The sequence below is a fragment of the Ranitomeya imitator genome, chromosome 2 (genome assembly GCF_032444005.1).
Source record: "Ranitomeya imitator isolate aRanImi1 chromosome 2, aRanImi1.pri, whole genome shotgun sequence".
Taxonomy (NCBI): domain Eukaryota; kingdom Metazoa; phylum Chordata; class Amphibia; order Anura; family Dendrobatidae; genus Ranitomeya; species Ranitomeya imitator.
Window position 1 is genome coordinate 272,333,066 of NC_091283.1, and position 22,606 is coordinate 272,355,671.

Here is a 22,606-nt window from a genome sequence, read left to right on the forward strand (position 1 = left end):
ATATAGTAAAACAGTGAATGTCATGGGGTCCTACTCCGGTATCATGCAATCAACAGAGTGAGAGATGAATGAACAGTCCCTCAAACCTTTATTACATGCAAACGGAAAGGTCCATAAAACAATCTTCAATACAGAGGATGAAGTAGTCCAGGCACACGGATACAGTCCATGCACACGGATACAGTCCAGGAACACAGATACAGTCCAGGAACACTGATACAGTCCAGGAACATGGATACAGTTCAGTAACTGGAAAATGCCATGGGAGATGTGAGTCACAATCCTCCACTTAGAGATTGATATGGCTCCAGATACTTCTCCGTATAGGCTCCTCCAGCCGTATTTTCGAGGGTAATCCGAGTTTCTCCAAGTCTCTCTGGGGTGCTGACCTTAGCATTAGCATCCCACAAGGACCTATTTTACTATTCTTTATGTCCTCCTCAGCCTCCCTCCTTATATCCAGGGTTAAAAAGACAGGTTGGAAGACCCCCAGACCTGGGAACCATGCCTCAGAGATCAAGGCACTACAGGGGCGGATTTGGAGAGCAGAGGGGTCATGAATGTAAACAATGTCAGCAAGGGTTCATCAAGAGGCATGGGTACATTCAGGCTGCAGATGGTAACTAAGCTAATTCAATTTTGGACCTTTTGTAAGGTAATTGAGAATCTAGAAAAGACGGGGAATACGCATAATGATACAGAGCAACAAGACAGCACTCCTAAAATCAGTACAAATATGAACATACACAATGGTACCCCACACACCATATCACAACATCACAGTGGTTCTCCAAAGTCAGTGTTACTGGTGGGCCCCTGTTAGCCCAGTCCAACAAAGCTGTTCAGTACTTTGCTATAATGTCCTCCATGTTGCTTCTGTTTCTTAATAAATGTTTAATCTCTCTCCAAAGCTGGATTCCCAGCTATGCAGCTCATTATTGCAATATAATGTCCTCAATTAAGCTGCTGCTGTGTTCTAGTAGACATTTAATTTCACACTAGTGCTAAAATCACAGCTACACTGCTTAATACAGTTGTTACTACCCTCCTTGCTAAAACCTTTTAGTGTTTTATCTTGGCTCAGAACTGGATTCACAGTTACACTGCTCATTACTGCTGTATAATAAACTCAATGCTGCTGCTTCTGAACATGTGCTGTATATGGAAGACATCATAGCAGCTACTGTTAACCCACTAGCTCAGAGACAACAGAAAAATACATTTAAAGCTGCGTGGGTCCCAAGTCGGGAATACATGTGTCAACGGGGTCCGAGTTACCTATGAAATGATACCAATGTCTCCCATGACAGGTGGACGATCTGAAAGCCAAACTCGCAGCACAAGAGGTGGAGCTGAAACAGAAGAACGAGGATGCAGATAAACTGATCCAGGTTGTTGGGGTAGAGACCGAGAAGGTGGGAAAAGAGAAAGCCATGGCTGATGAAGAGGAAAAGAAGGTGGCCATCATAGCAGAGGAGGTCGGGAAGAAGCAGAGGGACTGCGAGACGGATTTGGCTAAAGCTGAACCGGCTTTAGTGGCAGCTCAGGAAGCCCTGAACACCCTCAACAAGGTACTGCCAAATGTCCTAAGTATGGGGGGCTGTGTCTGTGTCCCCAGTGGTCTCTCTGATTCTGCACTAATCTGCTTATTTGTCTTGACAGAACAATCTGACAGAGTTGAAGTCTTTCGGTTCCCCACCTTCCGCTGTCACCAATGTCACTGCAGCTGTCATGGTCCTCACCGCCCCTGGTGGCAGAGTCCCAAAGGACAGGAGCTGGAAAGCCGCCAGAGTGGTCATGAGCAAAGTCGACGGCTTCTTAGACTCCCTAATAAACTTTAATAAGGAAAATATACATGAAAACTGCATAAAAGCCATTCAGCCTTACCTGAAAGACACAGAATTCAACCCAGAATTCATTACCTCTAAATCCCTCGCCGCTGCTGGACTCTGCTCCTGGGTTATCAACATTGTCAAGTTCTATGAGGTTTTCTGTGAGGTGGAGCCCAAACGCCAAGCACTGAACAAAGCAAACGCTGAGTTGGCAGCCGCAGAGGAGAAACTGTCCACCATCAAAGCCAAAATTGCAGTAAGTTCTATAGAAATGTAATCTTGTAGCACTGCCCCTATGTACAAGAATATAACTACTATAATACTGCCCCCCTATGTACAAGAATATAACTACTATAATACTGCCCCTATGTACAAGAATATAACTACTATAATACTGCTCATATGTACAAGAATATAACTACTATAATACTGCCTCCTATATACAAGAATATAACTACTATAATACTGCTCCCTATATACAAGAATATAACTACTATAATACTGCCCCTATGTACAAGAATATAACTACTATAATACTGCTCCTATGTAAATGACTATAACTACTATAATACTGCTCCTATGTACAAGAATATAACTACTATAATACTGCCATCTATATACAAGAATATAACTACTATAATACTGCCCCCTATGTACAAGAATATAACTACTATAATACTGCTCCTATGTACAAGAATATAACTACTATGATACTGCTCCCTATGTACAAGAATATAACTACTATAATACTGCTCCTATGTACAAGAATATAACTACTATGATACTGCTCCCTATGTACAAGAATATAACTACTATAATACTGCTCCTATGTACAAGAATATAACTACTATAATACTGCTCCTATGTACAAGAATATAACTGCTATAATACTGCCCCTATGTACAAGAATATAACTACTATAATACTGCCATCTATATACAAGAATATAACTACTATAATACTGCTCCCTATGTACAAGAATATAACTACTATAATACTGCTCCTATGAACAAGAATATAACTACCATAATACTGCCATCTATATACAAAAATATATCTACTATAATACTGCTCCCTATGTACAAGAATATAACTACTATAATACTGCCCCTATGTACAAGAATATAACTACTATAATACTGCTCCCTATGTACAAGAATATAACTACTATAATACTGCCCCTATATACAAGAATATAACTACTATAATACTGCCCCTATGTACAAGAATATAACTACTATAATACTTCTCCCTATGTTCAAGAATATAACTACTATAATACTGCCCCTATATAGAAGAATATAACTACTATAATACTGCCCCCTATGTACAAGAATATAACTACTATAATACTGCCCCCTATGTACAAGAATATAACTACTATAATACTGCTCCTATGTACAAGAATATAACTACTATAATACTGCTCCTATGTACAAGAATATAACTACTATAATACTGCTCCTATGTACAAGAATATAACTACTATAATACTGCTCCTATGTACAAGAATATAACTACTATAATACTGCTCCTATGTGCAAGAATATAACTACTATAATACTGCTCCTATGTACAAGAATATAACTACTATAATACTGCTCCTATGTGCAAGAATATAACTACTATGATACTGCTCCCTATGTACAAGAATATAACTACTATAATACTGCTCCTATGTACCAGAATATAACTACTATAATACTGCTCTTATGTACAAGAATATAACTACTATAATACTGCTCCAATGCACAGAAATATAACTGCTATTATACAGCTTTGAGCCTGGTCCACATGTTACAGACTTTTCTTATTTTCAGCTCCTGAATGAGAATCTTGCCAAACTGACTGCAAAATTTGAGAAAGCGACTGCAGACAAACTGAAGTGTCAGCAGGAAGCGGACGCCACGGCTCTCACCATCTCTCTCGCCAACCGGCTGGTAAGTGTCATGTGTCATCATTGTAGCTCTGTCTCCTGTGTGCAGTCACAGCGAAGAGAGATAATTCTGATCTTGGTAGTTTCCCAGAAATATTGGAGTATATTGTACCCGACATCCAGTGACTATATTTTTTCTAATTAAAATTTTAAAAATATATATATTTTTTTTAAACATATAGAAAAAAATATCAAAAAAGCTCAATAGTAAAAAAAAACAAAACCTAGTCATTGTCATAAATATATAAACAATTAATTTAAAAAAATCCTCATTTTTGTTTTTGCCGGATGTGTAACAGTTTTTGGCAACAGTGCTTTTCTCCACAACTAACCCTAAGCTTAAGCCTAGCCTGTTCCCTAAGATCAATTTAGTCCTTAGCCCTAATGCTAACTGTAAGCTTAACCCTAGCTCTAAGCTTAACCAATCTGTTGCGCTTAGCGAAACCTTAACTCTAAGTCTAACCTTAGCTCTAATCCTAATCAAATCCCTAGCCTAAAAAGTAGTCCTAAATCTGAACTTAGCTCTAAGCCTAACCCAGTCCATAGTATTAAAACTAACCCTAGTGTTAACCCTAAGATTAACCCTAGCTTTAAAGGGAACCTGTCACCCCGAAAATCGGGGGTGAGGTAAGCCCACCGGCATCAGGGGCTTATCTACAGCATTCTGTAATGCTGTAGATAAGCCCCCGATGTTACCTGAAAAAGGAGAAAAAGACGTTATATTATACTCACCCAGGGGCGTTCCCGCTGCTGGTCAGGTCGGATGGGCGTCTCCGGTCCGCTGCGGCGCCTCCTATCTTCATTACAAGACGTCCTCTTCTGATCTTCAGCCACGGCTCCGGCGCAGGCGTACTTTGCTCTGCCCTGTTGAGGGCAGACAAAGTACTGCAGTGCGCAGGCGCCGGGCCTCTGACCTTTCCGGCGACTGCGCACTGCAGTACTATCCTCTGCCCTCTTTTTCTCCTTTTTCAGGTAACATCGGGGGCTTATCTACAGCATTACAGAATGCTGCAGATAAGCCCCTGATGCCGGTGGGCTTACCTCACCCACGATTTTCGGGGTGACAGGTTCCCTTTTAAGACTAGACCAGTCCCTAGTCCTGAGGCTAACTCTAAGTCTGATCCTAGCTCTGATTTTAGCACTAAGAGCGCAGACAGACATCCGTATTAATCGAGCGAGGATCGCATGACAAAGCTTGGACTGACTAGCTCTCCTGACCTGAGCGTGACAGCATGTACTTCTATGCAGCTGTCAAGCTCCGGTCATGAGAGCCAACGGTCAGTCCAAGGATTGCAATCTGATCTTCGCACAAGTAATTCGTCCATATGTGTTCATCCTAACTCTAAGATTAACCCTAGCTCTAAGCTTAACCCAATCCCTAGCCCTACGCCTAACCCTTAGTGAAATCCTAGTTTTAAGCTTAATCCAATCCCTAGACTAAAAAGTAGCCCTAGCCCTAACCTTAGGCCTACCTCTATCCCAATTTTAGCCTTTAGGCTAACTCAAGCTCTAAGTTTAATTTTAATTCTAAGATTAACCCTACATTTAAGCTTTTCTCAGTCCTTAGCCCTAAACCTAACCTTTGGCAAAACTCTGGCTACAAGCCTATCCTTAGCTTTAAACCTAACTCAATCCCTAGCCTAAAGAGTATCCCTAAGCTTGACCTTAGGCCTAACCCATGTCCTAGCCTAACTCTAACCCAACACTAGCACTTAGGCTAATCCAAAGCCTAACCCTACACTAAGCTTATCTTTAGACCTAAGTTTAACCCTTATTGTGATTAGGGTTAGAAAAAGTATAAAATGTAAGATCAGCTCCCAGTAATGAATGCAGACTTGCACTTTATTGAATATTGTCTTCACTCTTCAGCTGCTCGTCTTCTGTCATCTCTGTGGCTTTTATGCAGAGTTCAGCAGGCGAGAGGAGTTTGTCATTGACTGATACGCTCTGCATAGTCAGTGACCCAGATGTAGAATTGTAGATGCTGCCCATGTCACTGTACGAGGCGGCATGGAGTAGTACTGTGAGGACAAAGTATTGCTCCCATATAAACTGTTATTCCCAGGGTAACCCCCTTTGTGAGCTGCCCTGGGCCTACTGTGCTCCATGACAGCTGCCATAGTGAGGTCTGACCAGAACTGTAGGATGTGATAGTGCACCTCACAAAGGGGCAGCCGCATCTCTCCACACTAATTCCGTGACCCCGATGTAGGTGGGAGGACTCGCCTCAGAGAACGTCAGGTGGGCCGAAGCCGTCAGAAACTTCAAGCTCCAAGAGAGCACCTTGTGTGGGGACGTCCTGGTCATCACCGCCTTCGTCTCCTACCTCGGCTATTTCACCAAGAAATACCGACAGGACCTCATGGATAAGACCTGGAAACCGTACCTGGGGCAGCTGAAGGTGAGCCCACATCTCAGATAAGAAGTACTCCAGTCACACCCAGAGCTGCGTCTATCATACAGATACCATAGATACAGTACATGATACAGCTCCGTCTATTATACGGATACCATAGATACATAGATACAGTACATGATACAGCTGCGTCTATTATACTGATATCATTAATACACAAATAGAGCATATGATACAGCTGCATCTATTATATGAATACCATAGATACATAGATACAGTACATGATACAGCTGCGTCTATTATACAGATACTGTAGATACAGCACATGATACAGCTGCATCTATTATACAGATACCATATATACATAGATACAGTACATGATACAGCTGTGTCTATTACACAGATATTATAGATACATAGATATAGTACATGATACAGCTGCGTCTATTATACAGATACCATAGATACATAGATACACACTGATCTCTCCTTCAAACCGCATATCCAAGCCCTTTCCACTTCCTGCCGCCTTCAACTCAAAAATATTTCCCGGATCCGTACATTCCTCAACCAAGAATCTGCAAAAACCCTAGTCCATGCCCTCATCATCTCTCGCCTTGACTACTACAATCTCCTGCTCTGTGGTCTCCCCTCTAACACTCTCGCACCCCTCCAATCTATTCTAAATTCAGCTGCCCGACTAATGCACCTGTCCCCCCGCTATTTCCTGGCCTCTCCCCTCTGTCAATCCCTTCACTGGCTACACATTGCCCAGAGACTCCAGTACAAAACCCTAACCATGACGTACAAAGCCATCCACAACCTATCTCCTCCATGCATCTGTGACCTCGTCTCCCGGTACTTTCCTACACGCAACCTCCGATCCTCACAAGATCTCCTTCTCTATTCCCCTCTTATCTCCTCTTCTCACAATCGCATACAAGATTTCTCTTGTGCTTCCCCTACTCTGGAACTCTCTACCACAATATATCAGACTCTCACCTACCATCGAAACCTTCAAAAAGAACATGACCAAACCACTGCACGACCAGCTATATCCTCACGTACTGTATCCTCACCCATCCCTTGTAGATTGTAAGCTCTCGCGGGCAGGGTCCTCTCTCCTTCTGTACCAGTTATGACTTGTATTGTTATATGTATACCCCTCCTCACATGTAAAGCGCCATGGAATAAATGGCGCTCTAATAATAAATAATAATATCATAGATACATAGATACAGTACATGATACAGCTGCCAATATTATACACATACCATCGATACAAAGATATGGTACATGATACAGCTGCGTCTATTACACATATACCATAGATACATAGATACAGTACATGATACAGCTGCGTCTATTATACAATTACCATAGATACATAGATACAGTACATGATAAAGCTGTGTCTATTATACAGATACCATAGATACATAAATACAGTACATGATAAAGCTGAGTCTATTATACAGATACTGTAGATACAGCACATGATACAGCTGCATCTATTATACAGATACCATAGCTACATAGATACAGTACATGATACAGCTGCATCTATTACATAGATACATAAATACAGTGCATGATAAAGCTGTGTCTATTATACAGATACCATAGCTACAGTACATGATAAAGCTGTGTCTATTATACAGATACCATAGATACATAAATACAGTACATGATAAAGCTGCATCAATTATACAGATACTGTAGATACAGCACATGATACAGCTGCATCTATTATACAGATACCATAGATACATAGGTACAGTACATGATACAGCTGCGTCTATTACATTATTACATAGATACATAAATACAGTGCATGATAAAGCTGTGTCTATTATACAGATACCATAGATACATAGATACAGTACATGACATGGCGTGAGCAGGGTGGCGGGGAGATGTCGGCTTCTACAGACTGAATGCAGACAGGAAGCATTATAAATGCTGCTCAGGGTGTAACAGAAATATAAGTAGGAGGTGATTGCCTGCACCTTTAAGATCGGGACAGTGACTTTTCTCTCGGGATACATGTTAATAGTCAGATTATACACAGGGAAGATGAATTTAGAGGATCGCCCCGGGGATAGCGGAGGAGTCAGGGGGGGGCCATGCTGGGACTATGCTGTTTGTGCAGCAGATCAGCGGTGGCGAGGCGCGGGGGTCTCTGCGTTATTTACTGATTATGTATGAGAGGAATGAAGCAGAACAGAGGAAAGCACATCCACAAGGGTCTCACAGCCGGGGTCATCAGCCACGTGTCCGTCAGAAAAATACCCGCCACACTGCCCAGAGAAGCAGGACGCACTCGCCATCCTGTGTGCATCACTGCTGTCCATATCATCGGCACAGAGCTATCCTGAAATACTCTGTGCTGCTGGGGACTTTGCTTCTTCTCTTATGTATCTCTGGCACAGACTGTCGCCGTCTGTAGCTGCTCTCCAGCTGCACATACAAGCCCCTCGCTGCCCCTCATTACCTCTGCTCTGTCTCGAGGTCCCCATCCCAGTGACCGAGTCTCTGGACCCCCTGACCATGCTGACTGATGACGCCGACATCGCAGCATGGCAGAATGAAGGACTTCCTGCCGACCGCATGTCAACGGAGAACGCCACCATCCTCACCAGCTGCGAGAGATGGCCGCTCATGGTGGACCCCCAGCTACAAGGGATCAAGTGGATCAAGAACAAGTATGGAGAAGAGCTGCGAGTGGTCAGGATCGGACAGAGAGGGTTCGTATCCGGGTGGTGGGAGCGCGCCCACTAAAGTGCCAGGCAGGCCACACTAACATCTGCCGACTCTCTGCAGGTACCTGGACACCCTGGAGCGAGCGTTGGCCGGCGGGGACGTGGTGCTGATCGAGAACCTAGAGGAGAGCGTGGATCCGGTGCTGGGACCCCTGCTGGGAAGAGAAACCATCAAGAAAGGAAGGTAAATCCCAAAAGTGAAGTCACAGCTGGGGTCCAGCGTCGTGTATTCTCACAGATGACCCCACAATTAAAGGGATAATCCAGTCCGCAAAAAGCGATCACCCATCCCCTGGGCAGGTGAAGAGGCCGAGCTTAGGGTTCAGCCTGGGGTAAGGTTGCAGATCACCTCCGTTGTACCCCTGGATGGGTAACAGATGTTTACAATTGCAGAGGTGCACTTTAATTACAGAAGCTTTATGCAACTCCGAGGGCAACTCGGAGGAGGACTGTGCAATCCTGAATGAGCCCTGCACCATCACTGATGGGTTTCTCATCTTTAGCAACGCAGCCAGGGATGATCTGACTATGCAGAGCGCAGCATTCAGATCATCACCAACTGTTGCACTCTGCGCACTGAACACTTACTGAGCTTGGCCCCTGCAGAACACAGCAGAGGAACTGACGTCGTCTTTGGCCTCTCTGCTCTGTATGGTGATGGTGAATGTGCAGCGCGCAGCAGTTAGATCATCACCGACTGCTGCACACTGAACACTTATTGAGCTTGGCCCCTGCAGAACACAGCAGAGGAACTGACATCGTCTTTGGCCTCTCTGCTCTGTATGGTGATGGTGAATGTGCAGAATGCAGCAGTCAGATCATCACCGACTGCTGCGCTCTGAACACTTACTGAGCTTGGCCCCTGCAGAACACAGCAGAGGAACTGACGTCGTCTTTGGCCTCTCTGCTCTGGATGGTGATGGTGAATGTGCAGCGTGCATCATTCAGATCATCACCGACTGCTGCGCTCTGTGCACTGAACACTTATTGAGATTGGCCCCTGCAGAACACAGCAGAGGAACTGACGTCGTCTTTGGCCTCTCTGCTCTGGATGGTGATGGTGAATGTGCAGAGCGCAGCAGTCAGATCATCACCGACTGCTGCGCTCTGAACACTTACTGAGCTTGGCCCCTGCAGAACACAGCAGAGGAACTGACGTTGCCTTTGGCCTCTCTGCTCTGTATGGTGATGGTGAATGTGCAGAGCGCAGCAGTCAGATCATCATAGGCTGCTGCGCTCTGCACACTGAAGGTAGCTGTAATTATCTCTCCATATGAGTGGACTGGATGCGGCCGCCACCTCTGCCCTCGTGCTATCTACACTACTAGACAGATGATTGTCACTCACACAGACACATACATGACCACCTGTTCCACCCAAAGAAGAGCTGACGCCTTGCAGACCGATCGGGGGACCCCACCAATACTGAGGAGGGGGCTGTGAGATACACGTTGGAATGCAGTGATGGCCCCGCATGTGCAGGATACGAAGTGCAGCAATCGCCGCCACTCCCTGCTGACCACAGGGCATCTCATATAATCAGTCAGACCTCCACTGGTCCATAAGTTATGTCCTGACCCCATAGGATTGCCCCTCAGTGGTACAGCACTTTTCAGGGGGTTTGTAAGGAGTGTCAGGTTTCCTTTAAGACACCAGTTAGTACAGTCGACGGTTGCATCTGGAAAGTCAACAGGTAGTAAATGACATTAGCGGCACCCCTACAGGACACCAGAGAACTATTGTCAGGTGCCTGGCAGCAGATCAGATGACGACATTGTCAGGAAGCAGAGGTATTGAAAGTCAATGATGCCAAATCAATGATGATTTCTACTTATATTAATGACATTTTACTACGTTTTTTGGAGGAGAGGAGGCACCATCAATCTGATGAAAATGGCGCAATATACAGAGCAATCCTAACCCAGCGCGCATGGCTCCCCGCAGTGCATCCGCTTGTGAACTCCGCTGACTTCCGCTTGTCCTCCGTCTCTCAGGTGCATTAAGATTGGTGACAAGGAGTGCGAGTACAGCCCCAACTTCCGCTTGATCCTGCACACGAAACTTGCCAACCCGCATTACCAGCCCGAGATGCAGGCGCAGTGCACTCTCATCAACTTCACAGTCACCCGGGACGGCCTGGAGGACCAGCTGCTGGCGGCTGTAGTGAGCATGGAGCGGCCCGACCTGGAGGAGCTGAAGGTAATGGCGAGGGCTGGAAGGTGGTAACGTCAGCCGAACTCCAAGTGTAGCATCAATGATAATGTGTCATAAGAAAATGTATTACCTGTGTCCTCCCAGAGAGCGGGATCCAAGAAGTATCGTTTCTCCTTGCGGAGAGTGACATGATAAGCATGTCGAGGTGAGGAGACTTAAAGCCGCAATGCTCCTCTGGGAAATATGCAAATTGTCTCTTCAGAGAGAAAGAGGACTAGAACTCTAGTGCCACCTATTGGAAGTAGCAATCCTAACAGTCAATGTCGACTCTTTAACGAGCCTTGTCACATTGCTTAGGATAATAGCCAAACCAGAATCTCAATTTGCAGACACTGTGTTTTGGGGTACTGCCCCTCGTCAGTGCAAAGTGGAGATCTGGTTTGGCTGATTGAGAGGCGTCTGACCGGGATCCAAGAAGTATCGTTTCTCCGTTAAAGAGTCGACATTGACTGTTAGGATTGCTACTTCCAATAGGTGGCACTAGAGTTCTAGTCCTCTTCCTCTCTGAAGAGACAATTTGCATATTTCCCAGAGGAGCATTGCGGCTTTAAGTCTCCTCACCTCGACATGCTTATCATGTCACTCTCCGCAAGGAGAAACGATACTACTTGGATCCCGGTCAGACGCCTCTAAATCAGCCAAACCAGATCTCCGCTTTGCACTGATGAGGGGCAGTACCCCGAAACACAGTGTCTGCAAATTGAGATTCTGGTTTGGTTATTATCCTAAGTCATGTGACAAGGCTCGTTAAAGAATCGACATTGACTGTTAGGATTGCTACTTCCAATAGGGGGCACAGGACTACTAGTCCTCTTCCTCCCAGAGAGCGAAAGTTTCATACAGACTCTCTGCAGCCGCTCTTCCCTTCACGTACTGTCAGCAATCTCCTCCCTGCAGTCGCTCTTCCTTTGGGTACTGTCAGCAATCTCCTCCCTGCAGTCGCTCTTCCTTTGAGTACTGTCAGCAATATCCTCCCTGCAGTCGCTCTTCCTTTGGGTACTGTCAGCAATCTCCTTCCTGCAGCTTCTCTTCCTTTGGGTACTGTCAGCAATCTCCTCCTGCAGTCGCTCTTCCTTTGGGTGCTGTCAGCAATCTCCTCCCTGCAGCCGCTCTTCCTTTGGGTACTGCCAGCAATCTCCTCCTTGCTGCTGCTCTTCCTTTGGGTACTGTCAGCAGTCTCCTCCCTGCAGTCGCTCTTCCTTTGGGTACTGTCAGCAGTCTCCTCCCTGCAGTCGCTCTTCCTTTGGGTACTGTCAGCAATCTCCTCCCTGCAGTTGCTCTTCCTTTGGGTACTGTCAGCAATCTCCTCCCTGTAGCCGCTCTTCCTTTTGGTGCTGTCAGCAATCTCCTTCCTGCAATCACTCTTCCTTTGGGTACTGTGTTGTGAATTCTGCTCTTGGGTTCCCTCCGGTGGTTGTAGGTGGGAATGCAATTGTCTCTGAGTCACAGATGCCTCTCAATCAGCCAAACCAGATCTCCGCTTTGCACTGATGAGGGGCAGTACCCCGAAACTGTGTCTGCAAATTGAGATTCTGGTTTAGTTATTATCCTAAGTCATGTGACAAGGCTCGTTAAAGAATCGACATTGACTGTTAGGATTGCTACTTCCAATACGGGGCACAGGACTACTAGTCCTCTTCCTCCCAGAGAGTGAAAGTTTCATACAGACTCTCTGCAGCCGCTCTTCCCTTCACGTACTGTCAGCAATCTCCTCCCTGCAGTCGCCCTTCCTTTGGGTACTGTCAGCAATCTCCTTCCTGCAGCTTCTCTTCCTTTGGGTACTGTCAGCAATCTCCTCTCTGCAGCCGCTCTTCCTTTGGGTACTGTCAGCAATCTCCTCCCTTCTGCCGCTCTTCCTTTGGGTACTGTCAGCAGTCTCCTCCCTGCAGCTTCTCTTCCTTTGGGTACTGTCAGCAATCTCCTCTCTGCAGCCGCTCTTCCTTTGGGTACTGTCAGCAATCTCCTCCCTTCTGCCGCTCTTCCTTTGGGTACTGTCAGCAGTCTCCTCCCTGCAGTCGCTCTTCCTTTGGGTACTGTCAGCAGTCTCCTCCCTGCAGTCGCTCTTCCTTTGGGTACTGTCAGCAGTCTCCTCCCTGCAGTCGCTCTTCCTTTGGGTACTGTCAGCAATCTCCTCCCTGCAGTCGGTCTTCCTTTGGGTACTGTCAGTAATCTCCTCCCTGCAGCCGCTCCTCCTTTGGGTACTGTCAGCAATCTCCTTCCTGCAGTCGCTCTTCCTTTGGGTACTGTCAGCAATCTCCTCCATGCAGCCGCTCCTCCTATGGGTACTGTCAGCAATCTCCTCCCTGCGGTCGCTCTTCCTTTGGGTACTGTCAGTAATCTCCTCCCTGCAGTCGCTCTTCCTTTGGGTACTGTCAGTAATCTCCTCCCTGCAGTCGCTCTTCCTATGGGTACTGTCAGCAATCTCCTTCCTGCAGCCGCTCTTCCTTTGGGTACTGTCAGTAATCTCCTCCCTGCAGTCGCTCTTCCTTTGGGTACTGTCAGCAATCTCCTCCCTGCAGCCGCTCTTCCTATGGGTACTGTCAGCAATCTCCTCCCTGCAGTCGCTCTTCCTTTGGGTACTGTCAGTAATCTCCTCCCTGCAGCCGCTCCTCCTTTGGGTACTGTCAGCAATCTCCTCCCTGCAGTCGCTCTTCCTTTGGGTACTGTCAGCAATCTCCTCCCTGCAGTCGCTCTTCCTTTGGGTACTGTCAGCAATCTCCTCCCTGCAGTCGCTCTTCCTTTGGGTACTGTCAGCAATCTCCTCCCTGCAGCTGCTCTTCCTTTGGGTACTGTCAGCCATCTCCTTCCTGCAGTCGCTCTTCCTTTGGGTACTGTCAGCAATCTGCTCCCTGCAGTCGCTCTTCCTTTGGGTACTGTCAGCAATCTCCTTCCTGCAGTCGCTCTTCCTTTAGGTACTGTCAGCAATCTCCTCCCTGCAGTCGCTCTTCCTTTGGGTACTGTCAGCAATCTCCTCCCTGCAGTCGCTCTTCCTTTGGGTACTGTCAGCAATCTCCTTCCTGCAGTCGCTCTTCCTTTGGGTACTGTCAGCAATCTCCTCCCTGCAGTCGCTCTTGCTTTGGGTGCTGTCAGCAATCTCCTCCCTGCAGTCGCTCTTCCTTTGGGTACTGTCAACAATCTCCTCCCTGCAGCCGCTCTTCCTATGGGTACTGTCAGCAATCTCCTCCCTGAAGTCGCTCTTCCTTTGGGTACTGTCAGCAATCTCCTTCCTGCAGTCGCTCTTCCTTTGGGTACTGTCAGCAATCTCCTCCCTGCAGTCGTTCTTCCTTTGGGTACTGTCAGCAATCTCCTTCCTGCAGTCGCTCTTCCTTTGGGTACTGTCAGTAATCTCCTTCCTGCAGTCGCTCTTCCTTTGGGTACTGTCAGGAATCTCCTCCCTGCAGCCGCTGCTCCTTTAGGTACTGTCAGCAATCTCCTTCCTGCAGTCGCTCTACCTTTGGGTACTGTCAGCAATCTCCTCCCTGCAGTCGCTCTACCTTTGGGTACTGTCAGTAATCTCCTCCCTGCAGTTGCTCTACCTTTGGTACTGTCAGCAATCTCCTCCCTGCAGTCGCTCCTCCTTTGGGTACTGTCAGTAATCTCCTCCCTGCAGCCGCTCCTCCTTTGGGTACTGTCAGTAATCTCCTCCCTGCTACTGTCAGTAATCTCCTCCCTGCAGTCGCTCTTCCTTTGGGTACTGTCAGCAATCTCCTCCCTGCTGCCGCTCTTCCTTTGGGTACTGTCAGCAATCTCCTCCCTGTAGTCGCTCTTCCTTTGGGTACTGTCAGCAATCTCCTCTCTGCAGTCGCTCTTCCTTTGGATACTGTCAGCAATCTCCTCCCTGCAGTCGCTCTTCCTTTGGGTACTGTCAGCAATCTCCTCCCTGCATTCGCTCTTCCTTTGGGCACTGTCAGCAATCTCCTCACTGCAGTCGCTCTTCCTTTGGGTACTGTCAGCAGTCTCCTCCCTGCAGTCGCACTTCCTTTGGGTACTGTCAGCAATCTCCTCCCTGCAGCCGCTCTTCCTTTGGGTACTGTCAGCAATCTCCTCCCTGCAGTCGCTCCTTCTTTGGGTACTGTCAGCAATCTCCTCCCTGCAGTTGCTTTACCTTTGGTACTGTCAGCAATCTCCTCCCTGCAGTCGCTCCTCCTTTGGGTACTGTCAGTAATCTCCTCCCTGCAGCCGCTCCTGCTTTGGGTACTGTCAGTAATCTCCTCCCTGCAGTCGCTCTTCCTTTGGGTACTGTCAGCAGTCTCCTCCCTGCAGTCGCGCTTCCTTTGGGTACTGTCAGCAATCTCCTTCCTGCAGTCGATCTTCCTTTGGGTACTGTCAGCAATCTCCTCCCTGCAGTCGCTCTTCCTTTGGGTACTGTCAACAATCTCCTCCCTGCTGTCGCTCTTCCTTTGGGTACTGTCAGCAATCTCCTTCCTGCAGCCGCTCTTCCTTTGGGTACTGTCAGCAATCTCCTCCCTGCAGTCGCTCTTCCCTTCACGTACTGTCAGCAATCTCCTCCCTGCAGTCGCTCTTCCTTTGGGTACTGTCAGCAATCTCCTTCCTGCAGTCGCTCTACCTTTGGGTACTGTCAGCAATCTCCTCCCTGCAGTCGCTCTTCCTTTGGGTACTGTCAGCAATCTCCTCCCTGCTGCCGCTCTTCCTTTGGGTACTGTCAGCAATCTCCTCCCTGCAGCCGCTTTTCCTTTGGGTACTGTCAGCAATCTCCTCCCTGCAGCCGCTCTTCCTTTGGGTACTGTCAGCAATCTCCTCCCTGCAGTCGCTCTTCCTTTGGGTACTGTCAGCAATCTCCTCCCTGCAGCCGCTCTTCCTTTGGGTACTGTCAGCAGTCTCCTCCCTGCAGTCGCTCTTCCTTTGGGTACTGTCAGCAATCTCCTCCCTGCAGTCGCTCTTCCCTTCACGTACTGTCAGCAATCTCGTTTGTAGTAATGGAGCAGCCAGTATAGCACAGATTCGTGTGTCGGAGCGCCATCTACGGGGCTGATACATCTTTGGTGCCCAGTAAAAATATGTGATGTTACATTTCCCTTTAAAATATTTGGACTTTGGAAAATAAATGTTGCTGCCTCGGTGTGAGATAGACGGATAATTCCATGCGGGAGGAAAGTTTCTTATCTGCAGTAATCAGGAGGGAAGATGAATCGGAACATTTCTCACTTTTCAATACAAACACATCCAGGAAGACGCGGCCGCAATCAGAGATGCTCAGATTAAGACGGGCGTCCACGGCGGGGAGAGGCGCTCCTTAAGGCGCCTGATCACTATCACAATTCTTTGTTCATCTTCCTCCCAGAAGTTTCTGGAAGCAGAGCTGGGACTTGTGGTACTGACTGGGGTGCGGAGGATGGTAATATATATGTATATGTGTGTGTGTGTATATATATATATATATATATATATATATATATATATATATATATATATATATAAAAATCATGTGACAAAAACGGTCTGGTCACATAATATTTATATCACTGCAACATCTTAAGGGGATGCTGTCCTCAGGTTACTTTTTTAACAAAAACAGAAATTATAAAATCATTGTAGTTTGCCTTTTTGACCACTAGATGTCAGCATTGTACAGTCTCGATTGGTGGAGCAACAAGATCTTGCTTTTCTGCTTGCTGTAAAGATGAAATGTCAACTAATTTCTATCTGATCTCATGGAAAAATGGCGGCTGTTATACTGTTGGAGCAGGAATTTCATGACTCACGCATCCCCATGATTGGTCTGGAGCAATTTTGGTGGCTAATATTCCCCACTGTTATCGAAGCGAGAGCAGAATTATAAATACCATATGAGAATCTGGGTCTTTAAATGGTATTTGTAATACTGCAGCACCTTAAAGTGACGTGGTCATCAAAAAAGAGACTGATATACCAGATATTTTTATTATTTGGTCAAAGAATAAAAAGAAAACAAAAAATGATAAAACATTGTAGTATTGATATTTGACCACTAGATGTCAGCATAGTACACTCCTTAATACTAAAGCAAGAACATCTCACTTTTCTGCTTGCTGTGAATACCAAATATCTCTTTAGACGCAAAGGATTACTTTGGAGGAATAACTGCAGATTTACTGCTGGAGCCTAGAAAGGCAGGTAGTCGGGTGGATTCACGGATGGATCATACCCGGATCTTGACGCGGTCCTCGGCAACTCAGATTCTTGTGACTTTCTTTTCTTGTTCCAGTCCAATCTGACCAAGCAGCAGAACGGGTTCAAGATCACCCTGAAGACCCTGGAGGACAACCTGCTGTCCCGCCTGTCGTCCGCCTCTGGAAACTTCCTCGGGGACGTGGAACTGGTGGAGAACCTGGAGATCACCAAGAAGACTGCGGCCGAAATCGAAGAGAAGGCAAGTGATAGGCGAGACAACTGCTTAAAGAGCAATTCCCAAATATGTTATTAGGGGAGCGTTTCTCTGCATACGCCGGATGTAGAAGACATCGGTGAATTGTTTGTATATTTTTATCTCCAGGTTCAAGAAGCCAAAGTGACGGAAGTGAAACTGAACGAAGCCCGGGAGCACTATCGTCCCGCCGCTGCCCGTGCCTCACTGCTCTACTTCATCATGAATGACCTGAACAAGATCCATCCCATGTACCAGTTCTCCCTGAAGGTCAGAGCCCCCCACAGGCAGTCATCACACAAGAGACCCATTTACTTATTGCGGTATTCCTTTATTTAGTCAATGAGAAAAAAATGAATAAAACAATGAAGTTTTCATATGTAACCACTAGATGTCAGCAAAGTACACTCATGACTGCTAAAGCAAGAACATGTCGCTTTTCTGCTTGCTGTGAAGATTAATTATCAGTCTGGTTTCAGTTGGTAGTATGCGGAGGGCTACTTTTGAAAAAAAAGTCTACCGTTTTAGTGCTGGAGCCTAGATAGGCAGGTTATCCACGATTGATTCCTCCAATGATGGAGCCCTTCCTGGTTTGATGCATGCATAGGTGACTTCTGCGCTATAACATGGGCTTTGTGTCCTTCCCAGGCATTCAGCGTGGTTTTCCAGCAGGCCGTGCAGAAGGCTCCGACAGACGAGGTGCTGAAGCAGCGGGTGACCAACCTGATCGACAGCATCACCTTCTCTGTGTTCCAGTACACCACCAGGGGGCTGTTCGAGTGCGACAAGCTGACATACACGGCACAACTTGCCTTCCAGGTACCTCCGGGTCCAACACTCCGTCACGGACCGTCTGATCATCTGGAATGAAGCAAACAGGAACATCTCGTCTTCTCTCCTGCAGATCCTGCTGATGAATAAGGAGATAAACTCCGCAGAGTTAGACTTTCTCCTGAGATACCCGGCTCAGCCCGGCCTCAGCAGCCCCGTGGACTTCCTCTCCAACCAGTCCTGGGGTGGCATCAAGGTGGGTGCAACACTAATGTGGAGAGGCCCCCTGATGTACTGTACATACATACACAGGATGTCCCCAGCTGTACATACATACCGACACAGGGCATCCCCCGCTGTACATACATACCGACACAGGACATCCACCGCTGTACATACATACCGACACAGGGCATCCCCCGCTGTACATACATACCGACACAGGACATCCACCGCTGTACATACATACCGACACAGCACGTCCCCCTGTACATACATACCGACACAGGACGTCCCCCGCTGTACATACATACCGACACAGGACGTCCCCCACTGTACATACATACCGACACAGGACGATCCCCGCTGTACACTGTACATACATACCGACACAGGACATCCCCTGCTGTACATACATAACGACACAGGAAGTCCCCCGCTGTATATACATACCGACACAGGAAGTCCCCCAGTGTATATACATACCGACACAGGACGTCCCCCGCTGTACATACTGACATAGGATGTCCCCCGCTGTACATACATACCAACACAAGACGTCTCCCGCTGTACATACATACCGATACAGGACATCCCCCGCTGTACATACATACTGACACAGGAAGTCCCCCGCTGTACATACATACCGACACAGGATGTCCCCCGCTGTACATACATACCGACACAGGACGTCCCCCGCTGTACATACATACCAACACAGGATGTCCCCCGCTGTATATACATACCAACACAGGACGTCCCCCGCTGTACATACATACCGACACAGGGTGTCCCCCGCTGTACATACATACCGACACAGGACGTCCCCCGCTGTACATACATATCGACACAGGATGTCCCCCGCTGTATATACATACCGACACAGGACGTCCCCCGCTGTACATACATACCGACACAGGACGATCCCCGCTGTACACTGTACATACATACCGACACAGGACATCCCCTGCTGTACATACATACCGACACAGGAAGCCCCCGCTGTATATACATACCGACACAGGAAGTCCCCCAGTGTATATACATACCGACACAGGACGTCCCCCGCTGTACATACTGACATAGGATGTCCCCCGCTGTACATACATACCAACACAAGACGTCTCCCGCTGTACATACATACCGATACAGGACATCCTCCGCTGTACATACATACCAACACAGGATGTCCCCCGCTGTATATACATACCAACACAGGACGTCCCCCGCTGTACATACATACCGACACAGGGCGTCCCCCGCTGTACATACATACCGACACAGGACGTCCCCCGCTGTACATAAATACCGACACAGGATGTCCCCCGCTGTATATACATACTGACACAGGACGTCCCCCGCTGTACATACATATTGACACAGGACATCCCCCGCTGTACATACATACCAACACAGGACGTCCCCCGCTGTACATACTGTTATGATAAGGTAATTCAGTACCACAATGGACATAGAGATCAGAGCACATACAGTGACCTGACAATAACCCAAAAACAAAGAACGAGCTCTGAGACGTGGGAACTCTGCTGACCGCAATCCCTAATCCTCTCCAACCACACTAGAGGCAGCCGTGGATTGCGCCTAACGCTCCCTATGCAACTCGGCACAGCCTGAGAAACTAGCTAGCCTGAAGATAGAAAATAAGCCTACCTTGCCTCAGAGAAATACCCCAAAGGAAAAGGCAGCCCCCACATATAATGACTGTGAGTTAAGATGAAAAGACAAACGTAGAGATGAAATAGATTTAGCAAAGTGAGGCCCAACTTTCTGAACAGAGCGAGGATAGGAAAGGTAACTTTGCAGTCAACACAAAACCCTACAAAAACCACGCAAAGGGGGCAAAAAGACTCTCCGTACCGAACTAACGGCACGGAGGTACACCCTCTGCGTCCCAGAGCTTCCAGCAAGCAGAAAAAAAACAAATAGACAAGCTGGACAGAAAAATACAGCAAACAAATAGCAAAGCGGAAATTAGCTATGCAGAGCAGTAGGCAACAGGAACGATCCAGGAGGAAACAGGTCCAATACTAGAACATTGACTGGAGGCCAGTATCAAAGCACTTGGTGGAGTTAAATAGAGCAGCACCTAACGACTTCACCACTCACCTGAGGAAGGAAACTCAGAAGCCGCAGTACCACTTTCCTCCACCAACGGAAGCTCACTGAGAGAATCAGCCGAAGTACCACTTGTGACCACAGGAAGGAGCTCTGCCACAGAATTCACAACAACATACATACCGACACAGGACGTCCCCCGCTGTACATACATACCGACACAGGACGTCCCCCGCTGTACATACATACCGACACAGGACGTCCCCCTCTGTACATACATACCGACACAGGACGTCCCCCGCTGTACATACATACCGGCACAGGACGTCCCCCGCTGTACATACATACCGACACAGGACGTCCCCCGCTGTACATACATACCGGCATAGGACGTCCCCCGCTGTACATACATACCGACACAGGACGTCCCCCGCTGTACATACATACCGGCACAGGACGTCCCCTGCTGTACATACATACCGACACAGGACGTTCCCCGCTGTACATACATACCGACACAGGACGTCCCCCGCTGTACATACATAACGACACAGGAAGTCCCCCGCTGTATATACTGACATAGGTTGTTCCCCGCTGTACATACATACCGACACAGGACGTCCCCCGCTGTACATACATACCGACACAGGACATCCCCCGCTGTACATACTGACATAGGTTGTCCCCTGCTGTACATACATACCGACACAGGACGTACCCCGCTGTACATACATACCGGCACAGGACGTCTCCCGCTGTACATACATACCGACACAGGATGTCCCCCGCTGTACATACATACCAACACAGGACGTCCCCCGCTGTACATACATACCGGCACAGGACGTCCCCCGCTGTGCATACATACCGACATAGGACGTCCCCCGCTGTACATACATACCGGCACTGGACGTCCCCGCTGTACATACATACCGGCACAGGACATCCCCCGCTGTACATACATACCGACACAGGATGTCCCCCGCTGTACATACATACCGCCACAGGACGTCCTCCTCTGTACATACATACCGCCACAGGACGTCCTCCTCTGTACATACATACCGACACAGGACGTCCCCGGCTGTACATACATACCGACACAGGAAGTCCCTTGCGGTACATACTGACATAGGTTGTCCCCCGCTGTACATACATACCGACACAGGACGTCCCCCGCTGTACAAACATACACAGGATGTCCCCCACTGTACATACATACCGGCACAGGACATCCTCCGCTGTACATGCATACCGGCACAGGACGTCCCCCGCTGTACATACATACCGGCACAGGACGTCCCCCGCTGTATATACAAACCGCCACAGGATGTCCTCCCCTGTACATACGTACCGACACAGGACGTCCACCGCTGTAGATACTGACATAGGATGCCCTCGCTGTACATACATACCGACACAGGACGTCCCCCCCATACATACATACTGGCACAGGACATCCCCCGCTGTATATACAAACCGCCACAGGACGTCCTCCTCTGTACATACATACCAACACAGGACGTCCCCCGCTGTACATACATACCGGCACAGGACGTCCCCCGCTGTACATACATACCGCCACAGGACGTCCTCCTCTGTACATACATACCGCCACAGGACTGTCAGGAATCCTTGACCACTGCCACCAATTTGTCAGGAATCCCTGACCGCTGCCACCAATTTGTCACGATTTACACCGTGACCGTCACCCCTGGGGTGACTTTAGGCCAACAGACGGCTATCACATGTGCAGGGGGGCTTATCTTAGTTATCCCTCCACTTCACAATGTGATGAAAAAACACACACAAGGCTATTGACCTCTTAGTTTACAGCAGGGGCTTATTCTAGGTATCCCACTGCTGTGCAATATACCACGAACTGCAGGGATTTATGTATATCCCGCCTACAGTTCCACTTAACACTTGCAGCTCTCTGGCGCCACCCTTACTCTCAGGTCAGATATGGTACTGCACCTGGGGTAATTAGTCGCCAGACAGGCTGCCTGCTATGTACTGGCTATTGGGCACGCTGCAGCGACGCGATAAACTACTCCCACTCAGGCAGGAGCAATA

At 47.7% G+C, this 22,606-nt stretch overlaps 1 protein-coding gene across 2 annotated transcripts in view; it reads left to right on the plus strand.

Annotated features, from left to right (window-relative positions):
- DNAH9 (dynein axonemal heavy chain 9) overlaps positions 1-22,606 on the plus strand; it is a 165,720-nt gene that overhangs the window by 112,172 nt on the left and 30,942 nt on the right. For both annotated transcript variants that reach the window (XM_069749229.1, XM_069749230.1), the window contains 11 exons: positions 1,311-1,571; positions 1,663-2,088; positions 3,653-3,772; positions 5,981-6,169; positions 8,636-8,871; positions 8,948-9,070; positions 10,881-11,085; positions 17,306-17,470; positions 17,594-17,734; positions 18,113-18,283; positions 18,369-18,491. In XM_069749229.1, the coding sequence (XP_069605330.1) occupies positions 1,311-1,571; positions 1,663-2,088; positions 3,653-3,772; positions 5,981-6,169; positions 8,636-8,871; positions 8,948-9,070; positions 10,881-11,085; positions 17,306-17,470; positions 17,594-17,734; positions 18,113-18,283; positions 18,369-18,491 (2,160 nt within the window). The remainder of the gene's footprint in view (positions 1-1,310; positions 1,572-1,662; positions 2,089-3,652; positions 3,773-5,980; positions 6,170-8,635; positions 8,872-8,947; positions 9,071-10,880; positions 11,086-17,305; positions 17,471-17,593; positions 17,735-18,112; positions 18,284-18,368; positions 18,492-22,606) is intronic.